At 45.1% G+C, this 22508-nt stretch overlaps 1 protein-coding gene across 17 annotated transcripts in view; it reads left to right on the top strand.

Moving 5' to 3' along the window:
• UBR4 (ubiquitin protein ligase E3 component n-recognin 4) overlaps window positions 1–17110 on the top strand; it is a 1862787-nt gene extending 1845677 nt beyond the window's left edge. For 14 of the 17 annotated variants that reach the window (XM_069240143.1, XM_069240141.1, XM_069240132.1 and 11 more), the window contains 3 exons: window positions 9604–9694; window positions 12002–12164; window positions 16798–17110. In XM_069240143.1, coding sequence (XP_069096244.1) covers window positions 9604–9694; window positions 12002–12164; window positions 16798–16862 — 319 coding nt within the window. In that variant the 3' untranslated portion in view covers window positions 16863–17110. The remainder of the gene's footprint in view (window positions 1–9603; window positions 9695–12001; window positions 12165–16797) is intronic. The other 3 variants (XM_069240145.1, XM_069240144.1, XM_069240131.1) reach the window with 2 other exon arrangements.
• Window positions 17111–22508: the final 5398 nt, after the last annotated feature.

Genomic DNA, 22508 nt, shown 5'->3' with positions numbered 1-22508 from the left:
CCTGGAGGGTGGGTGAGCTGCAGGCTTCATCATCCAAGCCTCCCTACTTGACTGTGTTCCCAGACAATCTGGTGCTTCGCATTAGAGCCTCTTTCCTACCAAAAGTGGTGACTCCATTCTATCTGGGACAATCATTTACCCTCCCTACCTTTTCATGCTTCTCCACATATCTCTAAAAAGGATGACTCTACAATCTGGACACAAAAATAGCGTTATTGTTTTACCTTGATGGCACAAAAGAGTTCTTGGTGGATGACCCACTCTTCGTGGTGTATCTTGGAGCAAAAAAAGGTTGAGCGGTACAGAAGCGAACCATTTCGCACTGGGTCATTCTCTGTATTGAGATCTGCTATGCCCTGCCTTAAAAGCAGCCTCCTGAGGTATTAAAGGCCCATTTTCCCAGAGGTAAAGCTGCAAACACGGCGTTAGCAAATGAAGTACCAATCCTGGACATCTGACAGGCAGCGACGTGGGCATCCCTGCACACGTTTGCCAAATACTATTGCCTGGATGGGCATTTCACCCGTTCGGTTCTGTAGGACTTCCTAGTTGTCAACAGCCCACCGCCGGGGATAGTATTGCTTAGATACCTATTTAGAGGTAAGGAATTTGAGGCTGGATGTCTCTATCAGATTAACAAGTTACTTACCTTTGGTAATGAATTATCTGGTAGAGACAATAGCTAGCTGCAGATTCCTTACCAACCCACCCATTCCTCCATGCTCTGCGGGCAGATTACTTGACAGTCCCTTTCAAGGCCTGCATTTGGACAAACCAATGTCTGTTAACTTCGTGGTTCTGCGCTCCTGGCGTGGAAACTTGTGAAAAGTAACTAACTTCTGCGCACTGAGGTGGTCCCTACGTAGGTGACCGCAGCTTCACTTCTGGTGTGTATGATGCGACTTGGAAGCAAACAAAGCCACCTATGTGCACGCAGGGGGTACTGCTCACAAAACATCTTCCAGATTCAGTCTGGGAAATTCAAAGGTATGGAATCTAAGGCTAGATATGCTTTCTACCAGATAATTTATTACTGAAGGTAAGTAATTTGCTCTTTACAGGCTGCAAGGGACATGTCACCTCCCAAAAAGTAAGGTTTTAAGCCCTGCAAGGACTGTCGCAAAACATTTCTGTGACAGATCATCCCCAAATATGCCTGTAGTGCCTGGGATTAAGGCCATGACTTTAAGGCCTGCCGTGATTGTCTGTCAATGAACCCAAAGGTCATTCAAGACCTCAAGGTGAGTCTACATCACCAAGCACTGGAACAATCTGCGATGAGGTCAGTTCAAGTCGAAAGCTTGGTCCCACCCGAAATCCAGAAGTTGCTGGAGTCGTTCCAAGGGGTTGGTCTTCCTCTCGATCCAAATATTTTGGTAAGCCAAAGATAAAACAAAAGAAATAAATAAAAGCAGAACTCAGCGCCTTCCCACCACTCACACTCCACTGACAAGGTGTGGGGGCGGCAACATACATTTCACTCTCACTGCAGAAGTCATTCAACTTTGTAGTCAGTCCCTCAAACTGTTGTGCACAACCTAAGTTTCTGGGGCCATGCACTACTCCTAAGCAGATTGAAGACTTATATGATGCCATGCACTGACTACTCCCTCTGGTGTGCTTGCGGGCCCCACAGAGCAGAGAGGTTCTCTAACTGGGTTACCATTGATGGCCTGTGGCTCCAGCTCCACTCTCAACTCCACGTCCAGTGCCATGGTACACACCGGTTTCCAGCACGTTGCTGCTAACCCTGTCAATAGTGAAAGATGATGCTGGTTCGACCTTGATCCAAGTCTCGCCCGGCCACGGTGAGGCTCCATTTCTTCCACTTGATTTGTCACCACAACAGAACACCCTGCATTCCCTATTTGGCACGGATTTGGACAGCAATTGTGATGCAGCTGATTCCGAAGGATTGGTATGACGACCTGCAGGAGGTTAGTGGTCTTAGATACGTTTCCTGAGTCCGGTTTCCTCTCAAAACCTTGCTGTGTTCCCTTGTCATCTACCAAATTGCACAGCACCACTGGCCTGCCAATCCTGTATTTTTATCTCAGCACACCTCACCTGGAAGCTTGGTGGTGCAGGCATCTAGAAGCAAGACTAATGCCAACATAGTCTCAATAGTTTTTGTCATACACCAGCTTGGTGCTCAGGTCAGTGAACACCAGCTGCCTGCTCGGGTGCTATTCTCACACCCTTTGGGTCTCAGTGGCTCAGTTCCTCCCAGGTGTCCCCTACGATCTTGGTCCAGTCCTCCCCGAGCTATACAGAATGGTTCTGATGCACCCAAATTCAGTTAGTTAGGACTTGGACACCACTAATTTCATTGTGTGGGCCATTGGCACCAGTTTTGCTATTTGCAGCCACACTTAGATGGGGTCCACCTGTTTTTTTTTTTTTTTTTGGCAACGTCCAGTCCCTTGTGGAATATGCTGTTCAACTGGACTTGTCTGTTTGAAGACTAGGTAAACTGCACTCTTGAGTGGTTCAAGGAGAGCAGGGCCGTGACATGCTCCCTGGTCATGTCTTCCCCACTTTGCCCATCACATCAGCCCTACTGCTTCTTTTGGAGCTTCAGCAGAGTCACCCTATACTGCTAGCCAATCCAATCTCCACAAAGTTCCCATCAGTTTTACGGTTGAGGCCATTGTGCCCACTGCCTTATGGTCAAGGTCAACGAGCTGCCCAGCCCACTACCCCCACAGCACTTCTTGCAAAATCCGTTCATCGTAGGCTTAGTGGAGCACACCCACCCGTTGGAAGGAAAAATCTGACAATTCTTGCCAGGCCATAACATCAGACAGGTGAGTCATGAAAATTGTTCAGTGGGGATATGCCCTACCTTTCATTCTCTCTGCACCACAACTTCCACTATTCCCCAGCTACTGACAGAGGACCATCTCGCAATTTTGTAGCAGGAAATGCAAGTCCTTGGCCAAAGGGGTTTTCGAGATGGTGCCTGCACCAGAAGTAGGGTGTGGGGTGTTATTAATATGTGCCCAAGAATGTCTGAGCCCTTCATCTATTTTAGACTTGCGTTCTTTCAACTTCTCCCTATGCAAGCACAAATTCAAAGTGCTCACACTGCCCCAGGTCATGTCTGCGCTGTCAAATCTGGAGAAGGGATAGTGGGGTTGGACATGCAAGATGCCTATTTCCTTATACCTGTCCTGCAAGCCCATCAGCGCTACTTACGGTTCATGGTGGTACAGGAGCATTTTCAGTTCACTGTGCTCCCTTTGGTCTCACCAGTGCTCTCAGGTGTTCACAAAAATGATGGTAGTGGTGGCAGGAAATTTTGTAGGTCAAGGGGTGCCAGTCTTTCCCTATCTCGATGACTGGCTGCTGAAGGTGGGATCGCCCCAGGCAGTCATTACCCACCTCCAGACTACAGTGACCCTCCTCATCTTTGGGTATCACTATAAACATACTAAAGTCATCCCTGATTTCTTCGCAGATGCTCCCTTAATCAGAGTAATTATGGACACCATTCGGTTTCGATACCATTCCGTTTCGTGACTTGCAGCAGAAAGGAGAACCTGGGACATTCAGGCTATGATCCTGATCTTTCTGCCATGGTAATTGGGTTTCAGTGAGGTCTACTTTGAGGCTGCTGGGCCTGATGACTTCCTGCATTATGCTGGTCAAGCACACCAGATGGCAGCATATGCATGTTAAGCAGTGGGATCGAAATGTGGACCCACCATTAGTGGGACGTTCCCAACCACATCCATATTTCAGAGGAGACTGCAATACATCTGCAGTGGTAGTTGCTGGAGCACAGTTTGGTTAGTGGCAGGCCCCTCTACCTTCCCCACCCAGAGCTAACAGTGGTGACCGAAGCATCGTTGCTGGGTTGAAGTGGCCATCTTGGAGAAGTGCAGATCAGAAGCCTCTGGTCTTTGGCCGAATCCTGGTTCCATATCATCCTTCTGGAGCAGAGGGCCACCCGCTTGGCATTGAAAGCGTTCCTTCCATCCATCAAGCAGAGGCTGGCACAGGTGCTCACAGACAACACCACCTCTTTGTGGTACTACAGTAAACAGGGCGAGGTGGGTTCCCAGATCCTAAATCAGGAGGCCTTAAGCCTCTGGAAATGGCTGAACCACCAAGGAATTTTCCTGGTGGTGAACACCTGGCATGGTCATTGAATGTCAGAGCAGACAAGCTCAGCTGACGGCACCTAGCAGATCACAAGTGGTATTTAGACCTGGAGGTGGTGCAAGGCCTCTTGCACGAATGGGGAGAGACTGGGCTCAATCTCTTCTCTGCCTCTAAGAACCTGCAATGTCGGCACTTCTGTACATTGGAGTTTCAAAAGCTTCTCTCACTCTGTGATGCATTCCACCTTGAGTAGAACTTGTGACTCCTGTTTGCCTCTCTGCCAATACCACTCCTGCCCCAGACTTTTTAAGATCTTCAGGTCAGACTGGGCCTAAGGCATATTAGTGGCTCCAGATAGGGTACCTTGGGAGGTACTGCTTTACTCTCTTCACTAGGTGAGCAATCTGCGGTTAAAAGTATTTATCAGAAAAACAATTAAATTACCTACAGTAATGCTCTTTCTGGTGGTTACTCTTAAAGGGCATATTCATAACTGTCCTGTAACCCCCAACCCCCTCCCCCTCCACTTAATGCTGCCCCTCCCCCCTTTTTACTCTTCATCTCCTAGTCTGTTAAATTGTCTCTTTCCCATTCAATTTGCTGATGGTTCTGCATGCGCAGACAAGCTTCTAAATGCAGCTGAAATCAGTGAGCCCAGGTGGCACTTTTATGCAGCTCCCTCGTCACTTTCGGAGTGGAATGACATCAGTGCAGGATTACTGTTTTTGAGTTTCTACATTTAAGATCAGAGGAATCTGTGGTTAGATAAAGTATTCACAGAAAGAGCATTAACAATGGTAAGTAAGTTGTTCTTTCCTGACATGCTGCTAAGGACCTGGGCTACCTTCCTGTCTGAAGTGGTATTGTTCTTCCACGTTCTAAACTCTGTCACACTAGTGGATTTTTAAACTTTGTCACAGGCCTCAAAAGACGAAGTGAGACTTCATTGGATTGATCCAGAGAAAGCCCTGTGCTTATATATGAAACACACAAAGGAGCGTTGTGCCGATGATCAGCTTTTCATTTGTTTTGCAGGTACTAAAAAGAGAAAGGCAGTATAGAAGAACATTCTGTTGCGCTGGATTATCCTATGCATAAACATGTTGGACAATACCCAACAGGAGCCCCTTGAGGGCTTATGCGCTACAAAGTTATTAGCAAGAGGAGCTCCTATCTTAGACAGCTGTCAAGCTGCAACATGTGCATCAGTGCATACATTTGCCTTTCACTATTGTACTGACAGCCAAGTCTACAGAGAAGGACATTTTGCCCTCAGTCTTGCTTGACTTTTTGGTTTGAGTCCATTTTTCGGACCTTCTGCCTTTCGGAAGGTATTTCTGCCATTCTATAGGTAAAGAATCTATGGTTAGAGCTGAACAAGTTAATTAGCTTCTGTAACACTCTTTCTAGTGCATACTATCTAATTGCAGATTCTTCACCACCAACCTTCCTCCCCATTCTGTGGAGTCGACATCTGACGATCTTAATAAGGTCCCAAGTTAGTTTTCAGCACATTGTCCTCTGCAATTAATTTTAGTCGATACATGTGGGAGTAGGAAAGTACAGAAACTGTCATCAGCATGCTAGGGTGGTGCTGCTAGGCAGCTCTGCTCTGTCACTTATGAGGGGGTTCGAGGTTGCCATCGAGCCATACAGCGCGTAGTGGTGTGCAGGAGTTATTGCTTGAAAAAAACTCTAGATCCCGTCTAATGCCTGCAAATATTTTAGAGGTGATGAATCTGTGGTTAAACAGTGTATCCACCTGAAAGAGTGTTACAGCGAATAAGTAACTTATTGTTTCTCCGTATGTATACAAGTGTATAGCCTCTACAACCTCCTAGAGCATGCCTCAGCTATCTGATAGAAACTTCTAGCTGCAGATTCCTTACCTTTGAATTCCCTGGTGTCAACTTCGAATCCGGACATTTTTGTTGAGCAGTACCCTGCGTGTGCCGTCGCGTGGCATTGTTCGGATCCGTGGGCATCATTCGGCTTTGCGTTGTGTCGTCAGCGTTGTTGGAGCGGTCTGTGACATCACGGTCCCCTATAAAGGCACCACCCTGGCGCGTGTACAACAGTTCTTTTCCTTCCACGCCGGTTAACCGCAGGTCTGGGATCGAGCTACCCTCTGCCTTTTCTGGCAGGCCTCTTTTCAACCCTTTTATCAAATATTTTTCGTCTGTGCGAGATGTCCTTGAGGAAAACGGGGTTCAAGCCGTGTGGAGGCAGCCATTGCACCATGTCGGAGACGGGCCCCCACTAGGTATGTCTCTAGTGCCTCGTTAGAGACCACGACTCAGTCGTGCTCTGACTGCCGGGTAATGGCCCCAAAAGCTTTGAGAGAGCAGGCCCCTCGGGTGTTCACCAAGGTGATGGCGGTGGTAGCAGCTCATCAGCGCAGGTTAGGGATTTCAGTCTTCCCCTCCCTCGACCACTGGCTGTTGAAGGCTCCAACGCACCAGGCTCTCGTCAGCCACCTTCAGACAACGGTGAACCTCCTGCATTCGCTGGGGTTCACTATAACCGTGCCTCACCTAACTCCCTCTGAAAAGGACCCTTTCATCTGAGTCATTCTGGACACAGTGCAGTTTCGGGTTTATCCTCCCAAGCAGCGAGTCCAGGATATTCAGGTTATGATACTGATGTTTCGGCCTCTGTCCTGGATTTTAGTGAGACAGACTCTGAGGCTGTTGGGACTTATGGCTTCCTAGATCATGTTAGTCAAGCATGCTAGATGGCATATGAGGACTTTGCAGTGGGACCTGAAGTTCCAGAGGGCGCAGCATCGGGGAAATCTTACTGACACTGTTCAGCTCTCTGAGGGAACTGCAAAAGACCTGCAGTGGCGGTTATTGAACTGAGATTGGGTCAGAGGCAGACTCCTCTACCTTCCTAACCAGATCTCACATTAGTGACAGATGTCACTTCAGTGATGGGACGGCCATCTAGGAGAGGTGGAGATCAGAGGCCTCTGGCGGAATCTGGACTCCATATCAGTTTACTGGAGCTTTGGGCGATCCGACTGGCACTAAAAGCAATTCTTCCTGTTGTAAAAAGGAAGATAGTGCAAGTGTTCACGGACAACACCACCGCAATGTGGTACTGCAACAACCAGGGTGGTGTGGGGTTGTGGACCCCTTGTCAAGAGGCTCTGAGCCTTTGGACATGGCTGGAACAGCAGGGCATTGACCATGTGATTCAACACCTGGCAGCAAGGCGGACAAACTCTGCCATCTATGCCGCCTAGCTGATCACAAATGTTATCTCCATCCGGAGGTGGCGCAAGGACTCTTTCACCAGTGAGGAAAGCCTTGGGTAGATCTTTTCACCTCAGCAGAGAATGCGCAATGTCAGCAGTATTGCGCGTTGGAGTTTCCAAGGGGAAACCGATTGGCGACCCTTTTCGTTGTGAGTGGATTTCAGGCCTCCTGTATGCTTTTCCGCCCATACCCCTTCTACCCAGAGTTATCAAGATCACAAACGACCAGGCCCAAGTCATCCTAGTGGATCCGGATTGGAAATGAGCCTCAATCCTCCGATCAGGTTGCCCCTTCGGGAGGATCCGTTGCAGCAGCAGGGGAGGGTTCTCCACCCGAACCTGTCAACTCTGCACCTTCATGCATGGAGATTGAGCATTGACAGTGGATGGCTTTTGACCTTCCTCTCGAAGTCTGTAAAGTTATTTAGGCAGCCAGGCGTCCCTCCACTAAAACGGTTCACGCCTGCCATAGGAAACGCTTTGTATATTATTGTACAGAAAGGTCTATTGATCCTCTTTCTGCTTCTCTTTCTGATATCTTTCTCTTCATACTTTCCCTTGCCCTGCAGGGTTCTGCCTTGGGTACTCTCAAGGGCTATCTTTCTGCCTTATCTGCATTCCTTCGGCTGCCTGACCAGTATTCACTTTTCAAATCCCCCATTGTACATAGATTCTTCAAAGGGCTTGTACATATGTTTCCCCCATGCCCTTTGTTATGTCCCATTGGGAACTAAATCTTGTCCTCACATTTTCTCTGTGTGCTCCCTTTGAGCCTTTTATCAACTGTCCCCTCTAGCTGCTCACCGTCAAGACAGCCTTCTTAAGTGGCAATAACATCTGCCAGGAGAGTGAGTGCAATGCAAGCGGTCATCAAAGCCACTGTATCTCACTATCTTATCTAGACAAGGTGGTACTCAGAACTCCTGCTTCTTTCCTCCCCAAGGTGGTGACCCCATTTCATCTGGGTCAGAACATCACCCTGCCCACCTTGTTTGCAAAACCGCATCCCTCTAAGGAAGAGGAGTGACTCCACCGACTGGACCCAAAAAGAGCATTGTTCTTCTACCTTGACCGCACAAAAGAGTTCCAGGTGGATGACCAACTCTTTGGGCGGTACGTTAGAGCAAAGAAGGGTCGGGCAGTGCAGAAGCGAACCATTTCACTCTGGGGCCTTCTCTGCATCGAGATCTGCCACGCATTGGCCAGCAAGCAGCCTCCTGAGGATTTGAGGGCTCATTCTACCAGGAGCAAAGCTGCTACCACTGCACTAGCTCGAGGAGTTCCAGTCCTGGAGATTTGTCAGGCGGCAACATGGGCATCTTTGCACATAGTTGCAAAAAATTACTGCCTGGATAATCAGGTATGGAGAGACAGACACTTTCCCAGTTCACTTCTACAGGGCTTTTTAGTGTAGTAGAGGTATCCGCAGCCCACCGCCAGGAGGTTATGGCTTGAGTATCTATTCAAAGGTAAGTAATATGCACCTAGAGTTCTCTATCGGATCAACAAGCTACTTACCTTCGGTAATGCATTATCTGTTAGAGACTCTATCTAGCTGCAGATTCCTTACCCCCACCCATGCCTCCCCGCTCTGCAGATATGTCTTGTAGGGTTAGAGTTTATCCCTTTCAGGGCCCTAGTTCGCACAGACAAACTGTTGGTTCTATCCATGACTCTGTGCTTCTGGCGTGGAAGTTTGTGGGTAAAAGAACTGACGTGCACACGCCGGGGTGGTGCCTTTATAGACTGTGTCGTCACAGAGGCTCCAATGACTCTGGCGACCCCACGTGGAGCCGGACGACACATGCGGAACTGAGCGAAGCCACCCAACGGCACACGCAGGGTATTGCTCAGCAAAAAAGTCCAGATTCGAAACCGACATGAGGGAATTCAGATGTAAGGAATCTGCAGCTAGATAGTCTCTACCAGATCCGTTACCGAAGGTAAGTAACTTGTTTGTTTGCCCTCACTACCTAGAAAGAGTCCAGTGCCCAAAAGAAGTTAATTAATCTAGTTGAATTGCAGCATTTTTGTGTGAGCTTGAGACACCAGCGGTAAACAGCGGTACCCATATAGAATATTATGCAGCAAACATTGGCAGTCCAAAGGCTCCAAGAAAATGTCACACACATTATAGAGTAAGCATTATAAAGTAAGCACAGTGCTGCAAAGCTTGATGTTTATTCACAGGAGTCGCCTAAGATTGCAGTACTGACTCATGTCTCCTCTTTCTCCAGGCTTACCGAAAAGGAGGTGAAGGAATACTCGGTGTATCGTTCCAGCCTGTTATTCTGGGCCCTGGTAGATCTCATTTATGGCATGTTTAAGGTAAGGAGCATCTACAGAGAAGCTGAGTCACTGAACCTTAATCACTCAACTACAGTCTCAGGGCACTAAGAAGCAATACTCCGGTACTAATGATTCACCTTTGTGACCTGGAGACAGACAGTTAGATGGTCACTTGGACAGATGCACACAGACATACACCCGCACACACATGCACTCAGTCTCACTCCCCTGCACTCACTCACCCTCCCCACCTCAAATTCACTGCTCCTGTATTTCCACTCGCTCTCATTCACTTGTTGCAGTGTTGTTATGCCACCCGTTGCAGTGTCATCCCAGTCATACTGATTTCAGTACCGTAAGCCATGCCACAACCAGTTCAGTGGATTTTACACGACATAGCCAATTGTATACCCTGAACTCTGTCACAATGAGCAGTTCCAACAGTGAAGGTCACTGTGGTGCACTGATCCCACTTATACCGATGCCAATTCCCTGATGACTGTCACTCCCAGTACAGTGACAGTCATATTTTGGTCAGTGGTCTGTATCCTGGCATACACATCTTGTCCCCTGATTCTAGTCACTTCAAGACCAGTGATTTGATCCATTTTGCCCTTCACACAGTGCCCACAACCACAATATGCACTATAGAGCCCTGTATTATGACACCCAAAGTAGTCTTGAACTTTGACATACCCCTTGCCAGTCCAGGAACCCTAACACTTTCAGTGCACTGCCTTTAATTATGACAACACTGTGACAACCTCACTGCAGTTTCCTGAAAGCAGACACACTGAGTGCTGGTCCTTGAAGGCAGGCATCTCTAGTATAGTACAAACAACTCTGACTCAATATGTCCTGTGCATCCCTATATCTAATTACATCTAGATAATGTGTCATTTGTACCCTAAAGTTGATGCCCCCCCCCCCCCTGGACATTCCATCTGCTCGGCTAACCAGGCGCCAATTTTTTTCAGTTCTGCAACTGATATACTTATCTTGGTTGCATGAATGTCTTTCCACTGAATCAGCCTTCTACAATAGCAGGATATTCAAATATATGAACACTTTTACAAGAATTTTCATCTCCCCTCTGCTCAATTGGTGCCACCAAAGTAGTTGACAAATAAATTAACCGCTCTACTGCCTTAACAATAGCATGCACACCTTAAGGAGAAGTCACTGGCCTGTTTCAGTGGTAACTAATTTTCCTTGACTTCATGTAACAAGCAGTTCTGAGCTAGTGATAGTACATGAATTTTTCTATGGCTCAGACCAAAAATACCCCAAGGGTAGCTGAAAGATGTTTTGGCAAAAAAATGGAAGCCGTTTTCTTCTCTAAATTGGGAGTTTATAAAAGTACTGGAGCGTGATCCTATAGTGTTCTGAGGTACATGTCCTAAATATATATTAATAATAATGAATAAATTAATTTAAAATAATGAACAAAAAATGTGTGTGTGTATGTATATATATGTATATATATATATATATATATATATATATATATATATATATATATATATATATATATATATATATATATATAAAATTATAAATACAGAATTATATTTTTACTCCCTTGTAAGCTTTACTTTGTCTACCCATCACCATATGTCATGTCTCTATCAATCTATCCTCCATTCCCACTGTGACTCATCCCAAATCCATTCTACTACTTCAATCTCCTAAATAACTAAGTTCTTCCCTCCTCTTCCACATCTAACTCACCCAACACTCAGTTTTCTACCATGATCTCCCAAACAAACCTACTAAATTCTCCCTCATTTATCTCACCTTTGACTCATCCAAAACCTCTCCTGCTACTATTATCTCCCTAACCGTTTCCACAAACTCTTCCCTCCTCCATCCCCCCTTTACTCATCCCAAGCCTAAATCCTATTACTATAAACTCCCAATTAACACTTCTGGATTCTTCCCTCCTCTACCCCTCCATTACTCCAGTCAATCCAACTAACAAACTCACATATCCACGGCTCAAATTAACTCATAATATTAAACTGTACTCGCATTTCCCTATACTAATCCACCACTAATTCCTTTTGGGTTCCGGAGTAGTGTGCTACTCACCGAAAAGCGCTTCAATGCCTCGTCAGGGGTAGTAAGCGCTATATAAATACTATTACAATACAATACAATGTCCTACCCACCCCTTTCTCACAGGAACAAGTACTCTTTTTAAGGCTTGATTTTATTCCTTTACTTCTGAAGTCTTCAAGCCAAGATTTATGAATGTTTTAGGGGCTTCTGTGCCGTGTCTATAAGTATTGGACTCCACTGCGCTCAACAGCTTAAGTTGAGGTGTAACAGACTTTCTTTTTTTAGAAGGTGCCTACGAGTAACACAGAAGGAGGCTGGTCCTACTCCTTGGCAGACTTCATCCGACACAACGACATGCCTATCTATGAAGCTGCTGACAAAGCACTGAAAACGTTCCAGGATGAGTTCATGCCCGTCGAATCCATCTCAGAGTTCCTAGATGCAGCTGGTTAGTACCATATATTTGCTTTATATATGTGATGTTCTTAAGAAGCCTATACCTTGCATTCGGTTACAGCACACAGTGAGGGACTATTGTTTCTCACTATGTGATAGTCATTAACATTCATATAGATAGACTATCTCTGAGTATGTGAGGGCATTCTGAACACTTCGACAAAGAAAAATGTCCCTTAGTAAAATTATATCTAAACAGTGGTGTAACAAAGGCTCTCGCGGTGCGGGGGGACCCGAGCTTCACGCGGCCCCCTCATCACCGAACACTGGCCTAAGAGCTCCTGAGTGAGCCTGGAGAGGGGACCTCCATGTGCGGTGCAGTGGGACTCAAGTTTCATTACGCCACTGTTTCTAAATAAAAACCTATCTAAAGTCAACATTCTTATTTTCATGTATTAATAAGAATAAGCTATCCCAGATAAATGATTAATTAGAGATGTTCTTCCTTTTGAAACCCTAAAAGCGTGACAGGGTAGATAGGGAGCAGCCTCAGTGGAAAGGAATTGTGCTTCTTAAGACTTTACGGTACCCTGTAATGACAGAGCCCAGAGTGTAGTGCGTTGATTTAAGAAGCAGGGTTCCCTGAACGTTATTGATCTCTGGCCTTAAACTTTTTTTCTGACAAATCTGATTTTGAAGACGTTTTTGGCTTGATGTCTGTCCTATTTAACGTTTTTTGTAAATGTAGGTTGTGTTTTTAATTGTTTTCTCTCATGAGTCTGTCTCGGTTCAACTTTCTAAATATCTTGCTAGCCGTTTACTTACGATAAGTGTTCCTCTTGTAGTGGGAAACAATGTAAAGACAAACATGTCTATTGGTTGTCTTCCTGATAGTCACAGTGTTCAGGAGCATGGTATTATAAGACAATATCATATTGAACACTGTTTAACAAGAATTTCGTCCCCTGCTGTCACAACCCAGCGATAGAGCTTGCCTCCACCTCAAACCTTGTCCAGACCCAATCTGACACGCCTAATGAACCTTCAGAGCCTAAGCACAATTTACAGTAGTCCACTTTGCTGTGGAGAGGCTTGTAATTGAAGACTTTGCAAGTTACCTGCTCATTGGGGTGCCTTCCTCTATCAAGGACTTGGGGTATGATTTAGATCTTGGAGGATGGAATACGCGCTCACAAATGTGACGGATATTCTGTCTGCCATATTACGATATCCGTAGAATATATTGGAATTGTATGGAGAATGGCATATCCGTGTCATTTGTGATGAGGTAACCCTCTCTGCCAAGATCAGAACCAGGCCCTTGGTGTTGACGACATACTGTCTGTGAGAGGCACTTCTTTGTGAAGGTCACTGATTGAAGCACACACACCTCAAGTGAGTCCGACAATATCATGGAAACTCACTTCAGGTTTCTATGGATTCAAACATGCCTTGTCAGTGTCCTGAGGTCCACAGGTCTAGGGGCCACCATCCTAGAGATACACCACTCTTCAAGCATTTCAGTAAAATATCTGAGGCTCAGTGCCCCAGAGGGAGATCTCGGGAAACGCAGCAATATAATAAAATGTTATAATTGCCTCAGATGGATATTCTACTATCGAAGCAGGACAACAACTGCTTCTTGACAATATTATAAGGCAACTGCTGTGAGAGAGACCCCAGTAGCAGCCTTGAGTGAGGGTGGATTAGCTGCATATACTTACGCCGTACTTTCAGTGATTTAGTGAATGATGCCCCTGAAAGTCTCAAGTGAAACTGCATTCAAGTTTCAAAATTGTGGCTATGCTGAGGGAAGGGGTAATGCGACTTTTCTTTTGTAGGAGTGATTAAATAGTTGAGGATAACAAGCAAAATGCTGACTTTTTGCCCTATCTGAGTAACCTGGTAAACTCAATGCGGCTGGGGACAGCAAAATGAAGTAAGTCTAAGTGCTAAAAGCAGTTTAGGTATGGATGCAGTATCGGGCAGTAAGAAATGTGTAACATGGTGTAGGAGCACCATTCCTGGATTTTATGCCCCGAAATCGTGTGCTTTGTAGTACATCTGCTCCCTCCCCTCCACCTCTGCAGAAATCCACCCACCTCAGAATGGAGCCATTTCTGTTCTCATGGCCCCTTTAGGATTGTTTTTTATAATAGAATTTCTCTCATCCTACCCTCCTCCTGCAGGTGAGTCTAGGCTTTCATATAAAATCAACAGTGCCAGTCTTGCTCGTCTCCAGTTTCCCCTCCAGCTAGAGCTCTACTTAATGTGATAGAAGTACTTTGGTTTATATAGCCTTGAGTGGGGACCATGGGTTGGCTATTCTAAACAGCTTTTTATCTCAATTACGAAGAGATCCAACCTGGGTTGCCTCCAGTCTGTAGTCATATTATACCATGATTCCAAAGTACAAACATGCCCTTTCAGAAATGCAGCCTGTTTCACGAGAAGAAAGGCCCACTCAGAAACTTCTTTCAATAAAGTTATGCAATTTGGGGTCTGTTTTTCCTGGCTATGCGGGTAGGAAAGAAGGCTTAATGTATTTTTTATGAATAAAGAAAATGTGAGTAACAAAACGTTTAAGTTCTCAGACATGGGTAGCTTCAGTAAATTTAAATGCAATCTACCTACCGCCCTTTGAAATCAATTAGATTAGTTTATGCGATTTTCTTTTTTGACTAGTGGTTAAAATCTTTTCTCTGGATTAGCTGTAAACTACCACCCTAGCTGACCTTGCATTGCATCCTAGGACTTTTGGGCAGCCGCTGCTTTAAACACCCCTTCTGAGCCTGGTTGTTAGTCTACCGTAGTGTCTGCTTCTCATTGACGTTACAGAAGACAGACAATGTTGACTTTAGATAGTTAATAGTACAAACATTCTTTTTGGAACAGAAAAATCTATGTAAAAGTGTTCTGGGTTCCTATATATAGAAAGTTATATTTAACGTTACAGCAAAGGCCGCTGCCATAGGGGGCATAGAGGGCCGGCGCCATAACGGCAGCCTTAACCCGCAAGGACCAGTTGGACCGGTTTAACGAAAGGACCGCTGCATGGCCCCAGCAAATGGACCATACACATCCTACTACCCCCCCCCCTCACCCCACCCCCAGGGTTTGCTGGGGGCAGGGGTCGCACCCAAGGTGTGAGGCGCCATCCCAGGGATCAATGGGAGCAAGGAGTTATTCAAACCCCCCAATAAGTTACGGGGGCACCTGGCGAGTGGGGGAGGAAGGAAGGGAGATTTAAGGAGCGCGCTGTCCTCTCAACGAAAGCTAAGCGGACGGGGACAGCGCGTGTGAAGCAGCAGATTTACAGAGAAATCCCACCCACCCACTCCAAGAGCTCAGCGTTTAGCCACGACGCAAAGAGGAAGAAGGACTCGAGTGGACTGTGAATAAGGTTTACCAAACTTTGAAGGCAAACACACCTACTAAGGCGGTGTGCTAAGGAAAGGTCACTTACCTGGGGATGCCTTACGGCAGGGTTTAAAAGGACTGGCAAAGGGGAGCGAGCGGAACACAGCACTCACAGCACCAACCTGCCGTGACAGATGGCAGGGCACAGAAACACACAAGGTAGCGTGTTGGGCCTTTGAAAAACATGGTAAAACAAACAGGATTTGGTGAACCTCCTCTAAAGCGGCATGTAGGATTGACTACAAAAGCAAAGGTCAGAAAGACATGACAAGCAGAGGCCAGGACTGAAAAGAATTTAACAGCAGGGTATGATGGCCAAAGGCTGGTCCATCACAATTGATTTATTGACTCTGTGATTGATTTATGACTCGTGTAGTATAATTGAGACCTGGATATATCCTTAACAAATATGTTTATTGACAATCTAATCATGCATGTTATGTTAAAAACAAAATAATAATAATAAAAGCGGCCAAAATTAATCCACAAGAAATGTGGGTTGGTTTAATTATGGCAGGTTGCTGTTAAGCAAAGGTACGGGTGAAGCAAATGTATTGGTGTATTGGAAAGGGACTGGAGTGGGACAAGTGTGGAAGTTAATGTAGACAGACGATATTTCTGCTCATGTTTTTTGTTTGGCTAAACGCAGTGTCTGTGGTGGGCATTCCCCCAGTGCCAAGCTGTTTGTGTGTTTATGCTCGGTCACTGCTAATGACCTCTGTGGAGCAGGTGGGGGGGGGGGGGGAGTTGGACCCAAGGTGAATGTGTCCCTCCTTAGCCCTCGCCTGCAAGCCCTTATTGTATGCAAGTAGTGAAGCGTAAAGCTAATTCGGGCATTCATCACTTCTGCCTTCAGATGGCCACTACGGGTGAATGGGTTAGAAGGGTCATGTCCTCCTCCTCGCACGGCCCCTCTTCTCCATTAACCAAGGTTGTTTGTGCAATCCTCCGTCCTGAGCAGAACATCAGTTGGTAACTTTTGATGCTTGGGAAAGGCCGCTGCTGAGTGCTAGTCTCTGGGGTGAAAACTCCAGGTTGTGGGCCAGCACACAGCAGCTTCCGGCAGTCCTAGCCCCAGGAAGAGGTCACGTGATGCCCCAGCCAAGGAAGGTTAACTTTTTGAGATGCCAGTTCAAAGAAAGGCTTAGGGTTGTAGACACTGCAGCATTGTGACTTCTGTATGTAAGCACAGTTCATTTCTGAGGAGGTAAGCGCATGGGCAAGCAACTCTGACTAACTCCTTTGTCTGCTCTTTATTTTTTCAGGCCTTTTATCAGAAGTCACTGACCCTGACAGTTTTCTCAAGGATGTTTTGAACTCCGTCCCCTGAGCAGTGGGGAGAGAAGCCGCTTTGTGAGAGCCGAATTCCCATTTTCTTCTGTCGTCTTTATTTCTGCTAATGCAGTTTTATGCTTTCATTGGTTTATCCCACTACTCACCCCCTCCCCAACATTCAGTTTTTTCTTGAGTGATTTGAGGATTTTGGCCTTTGGTTTTATCTTGTTTCATTGCTTGGATATGGAGATGCAGTGTGTCATAAAAACTATTGATATTCAACATTAAAATGAAATTCTTTCACTGGTGGTAGTAACGTGTATTCTTATTAATACTTACATTCAGCACAAACATGTTAAGTAGTTGTCTTGTGAATTGTATGTCAACAAATGAAGGGAAGGGGAGGAATAATGGTCCAGTGTATTACCTCCCTTATTCAATGCACTTAACAACAGAATACACTGTTCCAAAAAGGAAGTAGGAGGGAGAAGTCCTCACACACCCAAATGGGTGTCATGCTTCATCATCGGAATTGCTCCTCATCAGACTGGCGCTGCAATGTCTGACGGGCACCCACCGCAGGGGAGCTCTTTGCCGGAGGTCTTTATTCGATGATGCCAAGACCCCAAAAGTGAGCTTGGAAAGAGGAGAAAGAGAGTAGCAGTAAGGATTAAAATTGGCTCAGGACCCAACACCTAGGGATAACAATTTTTTTCAACCATGGAGGGTAAAGGCCAAGACTAAAAATAATGAGGAGAGTGAAATGAGTATAATGGTCAAAACACTCTCAACCACATATAATGGAGAAAGGAACGTGTGGAATTACCAGACCATCCCTAAAACAAGGGTCAACATGTTTCGCGTCTTTAATGGTCCAAATGGATGCAGCAACGCTTCTTCAGGACAAGGTGGAAATATACTTCTCCTTCTATACAACTGAAAAAATTCCTATAAATTAAGACTGTCAGTTAACAATACTCCAGTCACTTACACTACTTGTGTGTAGCTTGAACGTCCTATTCCTAACTGTCGCCCCTCCCATTAGAGGAACGAGCTTCATGGGACAGCGGCGGCCCGATGGCCAGGCGTAAACTTTTTGAGATGCTCCGTAGCCAGAACAGGGAACCTACCCCTGGCCGCGCTCCCGTAGTGAATTGTATGTACACAAGAGGGCTTTCCTAGAGCTTGTATTTATCAGGCAGGTGCTAATCGGACTCCATGTTTTCTAGGCTCCGGCTTCTTCCTGTTGAAAGTGTGTGTGTATAAAACCAACAATTCCGTAATAGGGAGGATGCTTCTGCATAAATAATTCCTGGGTTGCAGTGTTGACGTACATGATGAAAAGAACCGTGCCATCAGCAAGCTTTAGACTACGTGCTCTCATGTTTTTCTTTGAATCAAAGATAAACCCCTGTCCCTGCAAACAAGAGTACTGGGAATCAGGCTGCTTAGCACTAGATGTGGGCATGCCGCTGAAAGCTCGAGTCAGATGCCTGGTTCAGCTCGAGGTTCTCTTGTATCCATGAGTCCAAAACGAGTTGAGCCCTCGTGTGGCTTTTGCCTGCACCCCACGCTCTAGCCTCATGCAAAAAGATTTAAACACAAGGCAAGTGGCCTTTAATATGGATGAGAGACTCATTTTGAGGCTGATGTGGACAATGTAGAACCAGAAAACATAGGATCAATCCGGCTTCACCAAATTGTGTGATCCGTGACAAATATTTAATTTCACCAAGCATCCTTTTTTAGGTCGAAGCCTACCAGACAGCACAGCTGCCTGGTTTGCTAAATACATCTTGGGGACATTCATAAAGCTGACCTAGGAATATATTCTGTCTATTGCTTGCCATTAGTTTTGTGATTTGTAACTTCCATTTTCTTGCTTTCCATTTACTGTCTTTATTTGTTTTAGGCTGTACAGCTTGAGTTCATATTATCTTGCTGGATACTGGGGGTAGGAAAGAGTTTTTTGCTAGTACTTGGCAACATTTAAATGAAATAAGTATTTCAGAATATGTCAGAATTAGACAACAAATGAAGCACATTTTGGTATTTCTGAAGTGTGTTGGAAACAAATACTTTAATATGATCAAAACAAATCATTACACTGGGTGATGCAATTACCACACATTTTGGTCTGTGAACTGTATAGTTTTATTAGCAAATGTAATGGTCATTTCCTATTGAAAATATGTTGTCTGTAATGGCAGTGTGCTATCACACTATGAATACTCCACTCAGCGCCACTCCACTCTACACCATACCACTGTAAGTCACTTCACACTATAACTCTCTACTCTACCCTCTTCCACACTATTCTATTGCAAAACACTTTTCACAGCTTTACACCACTGCTCTCTTTGCCTCTGCATTCTATACTACTCCAGTCTAGGCCTCACCAATCTACTCTGCACAAATCCACTCTATGCCTCTGTACTCCACACCACTCTGCAACACTGCCTTGTATGCCAATACACTCTAGACCAATTGACTATACTCTGTAAGACTCAGCTCTTCATCTCTATTCTCCTGCACTCTACACCAGTTTACTGTACCTCACTTTACTCTGCTCTGCACCACTGCACTCTACCCCTTCACCCAACTCTGAAGAAATCTACACCAATGCACATTGTGCCACTCTACTTTGTGCCAATGAATTCTATGCCACTCTACTCTTAAACACTGCACTCTACACCAGTTCACTGTACACATCTGGACTCTGTCACTGTACTCTACACCACTGCACATTGACGTTCTGCTCTGCAAAACTGCACTCTGCCATTGAACTCTACACCACTCTACTCTGTACTACTCCACTCTACGAAACTGCACTCTATGCCATGCCCTCTACGCACTATACTCTACACCACTCAATGCTACTCTATACCATTCTGCTATTGCATTCCATGCTACTAATCTCTACACCATTTCATTCTATGCCACTCAACTCTACACTGCGCTCTGCATCACTCAACTCTACACCACTCCTCTCTGTACCACTCTGCACCCCCCCCCACTCTGCTCCCCTGTAACACCCAACAAAATCGAAATACCTGTAAATTACTCCAGTATTGGAACTTTCATAGATTCACATGCTTGAATCAGGCCCCGTTGTCGAGATGGGAGCCCTCAGTACATTTAACCAAGCAGTGTTACCATAGATTTAAACCTAAGGGCCCTAGGCCTCTTAATTTAACAATCTATCAGAGTAATTTTAAGAAAAAGGGCCAAACTTCAGGATCCACCAATCAGATGACACCACCCTCTAGAACCCTCCTGAGAGAAGCTCTAGTACCTCAGATTTTCAGAGCACAAGTGTGTATAACATGACAAAGAGAAAGAGGTGAAGGTGAGCTTTTCCAGGGAGGCGGGCGGGTCGCATGTGAATCTATGAAAAATTCCAATACTGGAGAACTACAGTTACAGGTAAGTAACTAATCTTCTTACTCCAGTATTGGAACTTTCATAGATTCACATGCTTGAATAAGAGTAGCAAGCAGTGCATATGCACATTGTAATACTCTTGCAATCTATTCAAGACACACACACAAAATATGTGAACATACGCCAATATATCAAAATCAAATTCCTTCTTTTTTTTTTTAACACATTCTAATCTCATCACCATAATCATTTAACATGAATCTGAGACTAGTCATTGACAATGTGCATACTTGACATTAGGATGGTGGGATGAGAGGTGGCTCACCTTCACTGGAACAAGTTCCTGAGGACTGCTTGACCCACCGCTGCCTCTCCTTGATTCAAGCATGTGAATCTATGAAAGATTCCAATACTGGAGAACTACAGTTACAGGTAAGTAACTAATTTTCTTAACTGTACACATTTCATAATACATCATTTAGGACCGCAAAAATTAAACATATTTTTGTGTGAATCTGAAGAGTGGTGGAAAGAAAGATTTTAATAGGAATAAAACAAATCAAGACACTTTTATGAAGTGATGCACAAATGATAAATATTTACTGAAACCGGATTCCCACATATCATTTGTGTGCTATATAGTTTCATCAATAAAACTGTACGGCTGTGTAAATTTAGTGGCCATTTCAATGGAAATTGTGTTGTCTATAAATTACAGTGTACTCCCACATGATGTTATTGTCATTGTAAACCTGCCTGCCGTTGTGGCGGTCTGCCCAGCCTGTTTAGGTGTCAGTTGGATCATAGGCAAAAGACCACAGACAGTCTACCATCTCCACTAAGAAACTTCACCCATGTTGACGGCGCCATAGGCAAAAGCGCCTGGTGGTGGGACGACAGCCCCTTTTACCACCGAGCTAATCGCAATGTGCAGTCTTGCTGACTCAACTGTGGCAGCTAAACATGAGTTGGAGGATTGGGAGGTATACAAGTACAAAACTCTCCTTTTCAATGCTTTCCACATTTCTTGCCACCATGAGCCTGCTGCTACTAATCCTGTTGCTGCTCCTGGGCCAGGTCCAAGATGGAAGTCAACCCCATTGTTGCCAGAACAGAAGATAAGTCACAGGCATTCATGTTCTCCTCTGAGTTGTAGCTTCACAATAGCACTGGACTCGTGCATGTGTCAGTAATTTGTGCATACACCACAATAATCCTGCACTTTGCTAAAGTGTGTAATGTTGTCATTAGAAAAAGTATAAGAACAGATCTCAAGATATACGTAGCACCCACCAATCTGGTACAAACTGCCTAAGTGGTAGAGGACACCTACACAAAAAGTCTCAACAATCACAAATAGAAATGTATCCACGCAGGTGTGTGCAATAATGTCCACAAAATATTAAAAGCATCAATTTAAACTGTATTCCAAAGCTGAACAAAATCCCCTGATAATGTAGTAAATAATACACTACAACATGCTACAGATGGGTGTACAAAACATGTACTACCAATTTCACTGCAAACATGGCAGAGATGTATGAAGGTCCCTTGATGTGTGTGCAATATATCACAAACCTAAGATTCCATTTATCTGTAAAGTGCCATGTCCCCTGTGTAATGCATATGTGCATGTTCTTGACACATCATGTCAAAATAAACACACCTACATTAATACGTCCATCACAAATGTACAACACTAATATATGTTTTGGAAACAAAGTAAAATATACAACCTGTGCTTGTCACAAATGAGGGGAAATGCATGGCACACACATTAACAGAAATAACATGATCAGCAAACAGTAACAATTGCAAAATAAAGCCAGGACAAAGGTATTTTCAGTATAAAAGCAAGAAAATAGCAAATAAACAGAAGCACTAGGCCATGAGTCCATGGTATGGGGGTTTGCCCACAATTTGCTTCCTAATGTCACTGCCAAAATAAACCTCCCCTGGAGCATGGACATCTGTGGAGCAGAGAGCAGGCACCTCAATGATCTTAGTTGGGGGATTGGGGGGAGGAGTCCTTGGGTTTAGGATAGGTGGTTTGGGATTTGGGAGGGGTGGCTTTGGGTTTAGAAGGGGTACAAAAATGTTTGGGTGATCTAGGATGAGGAAAGGGACAGGGGAAACATGAGGTCTTGTTTAGAAAAAGAGGTAGAGTGTTCAGGAGGGAGTTGGAGTTGGGAAGTAGAGGGGGTGGCTGTTGTGTGTTTTGAAGGTGTGGGTGCTTGAGGATCTGGTTTATGTGCTGTATCTTTAGATTTGTGTCTTTCTGGTTGTCAGGTGAATGAGTTTGGGCCCTATATGTGTG

This window comes from Pleurodeles waltl, chromosome 6, assembly GCF_031143425.1.
Source record: "Pleurodeles waltl isolate 20211129_DDA chromosome 6, aPleWal1.hap1.20221129, whole genome shotgun sequence".
Classification (NCBI taxonomy): domain Eukaryota; kingdom Metazoa; phylum Chordata; class Amphibia; order Caudata; family Salamandridae; genus Pleurodeles; species Pleurodeles waltl.
Note: the sequence above shows the minus strand (reverse complement) of the source record. Positions and strands in the feature narration are given on the sequence as shown.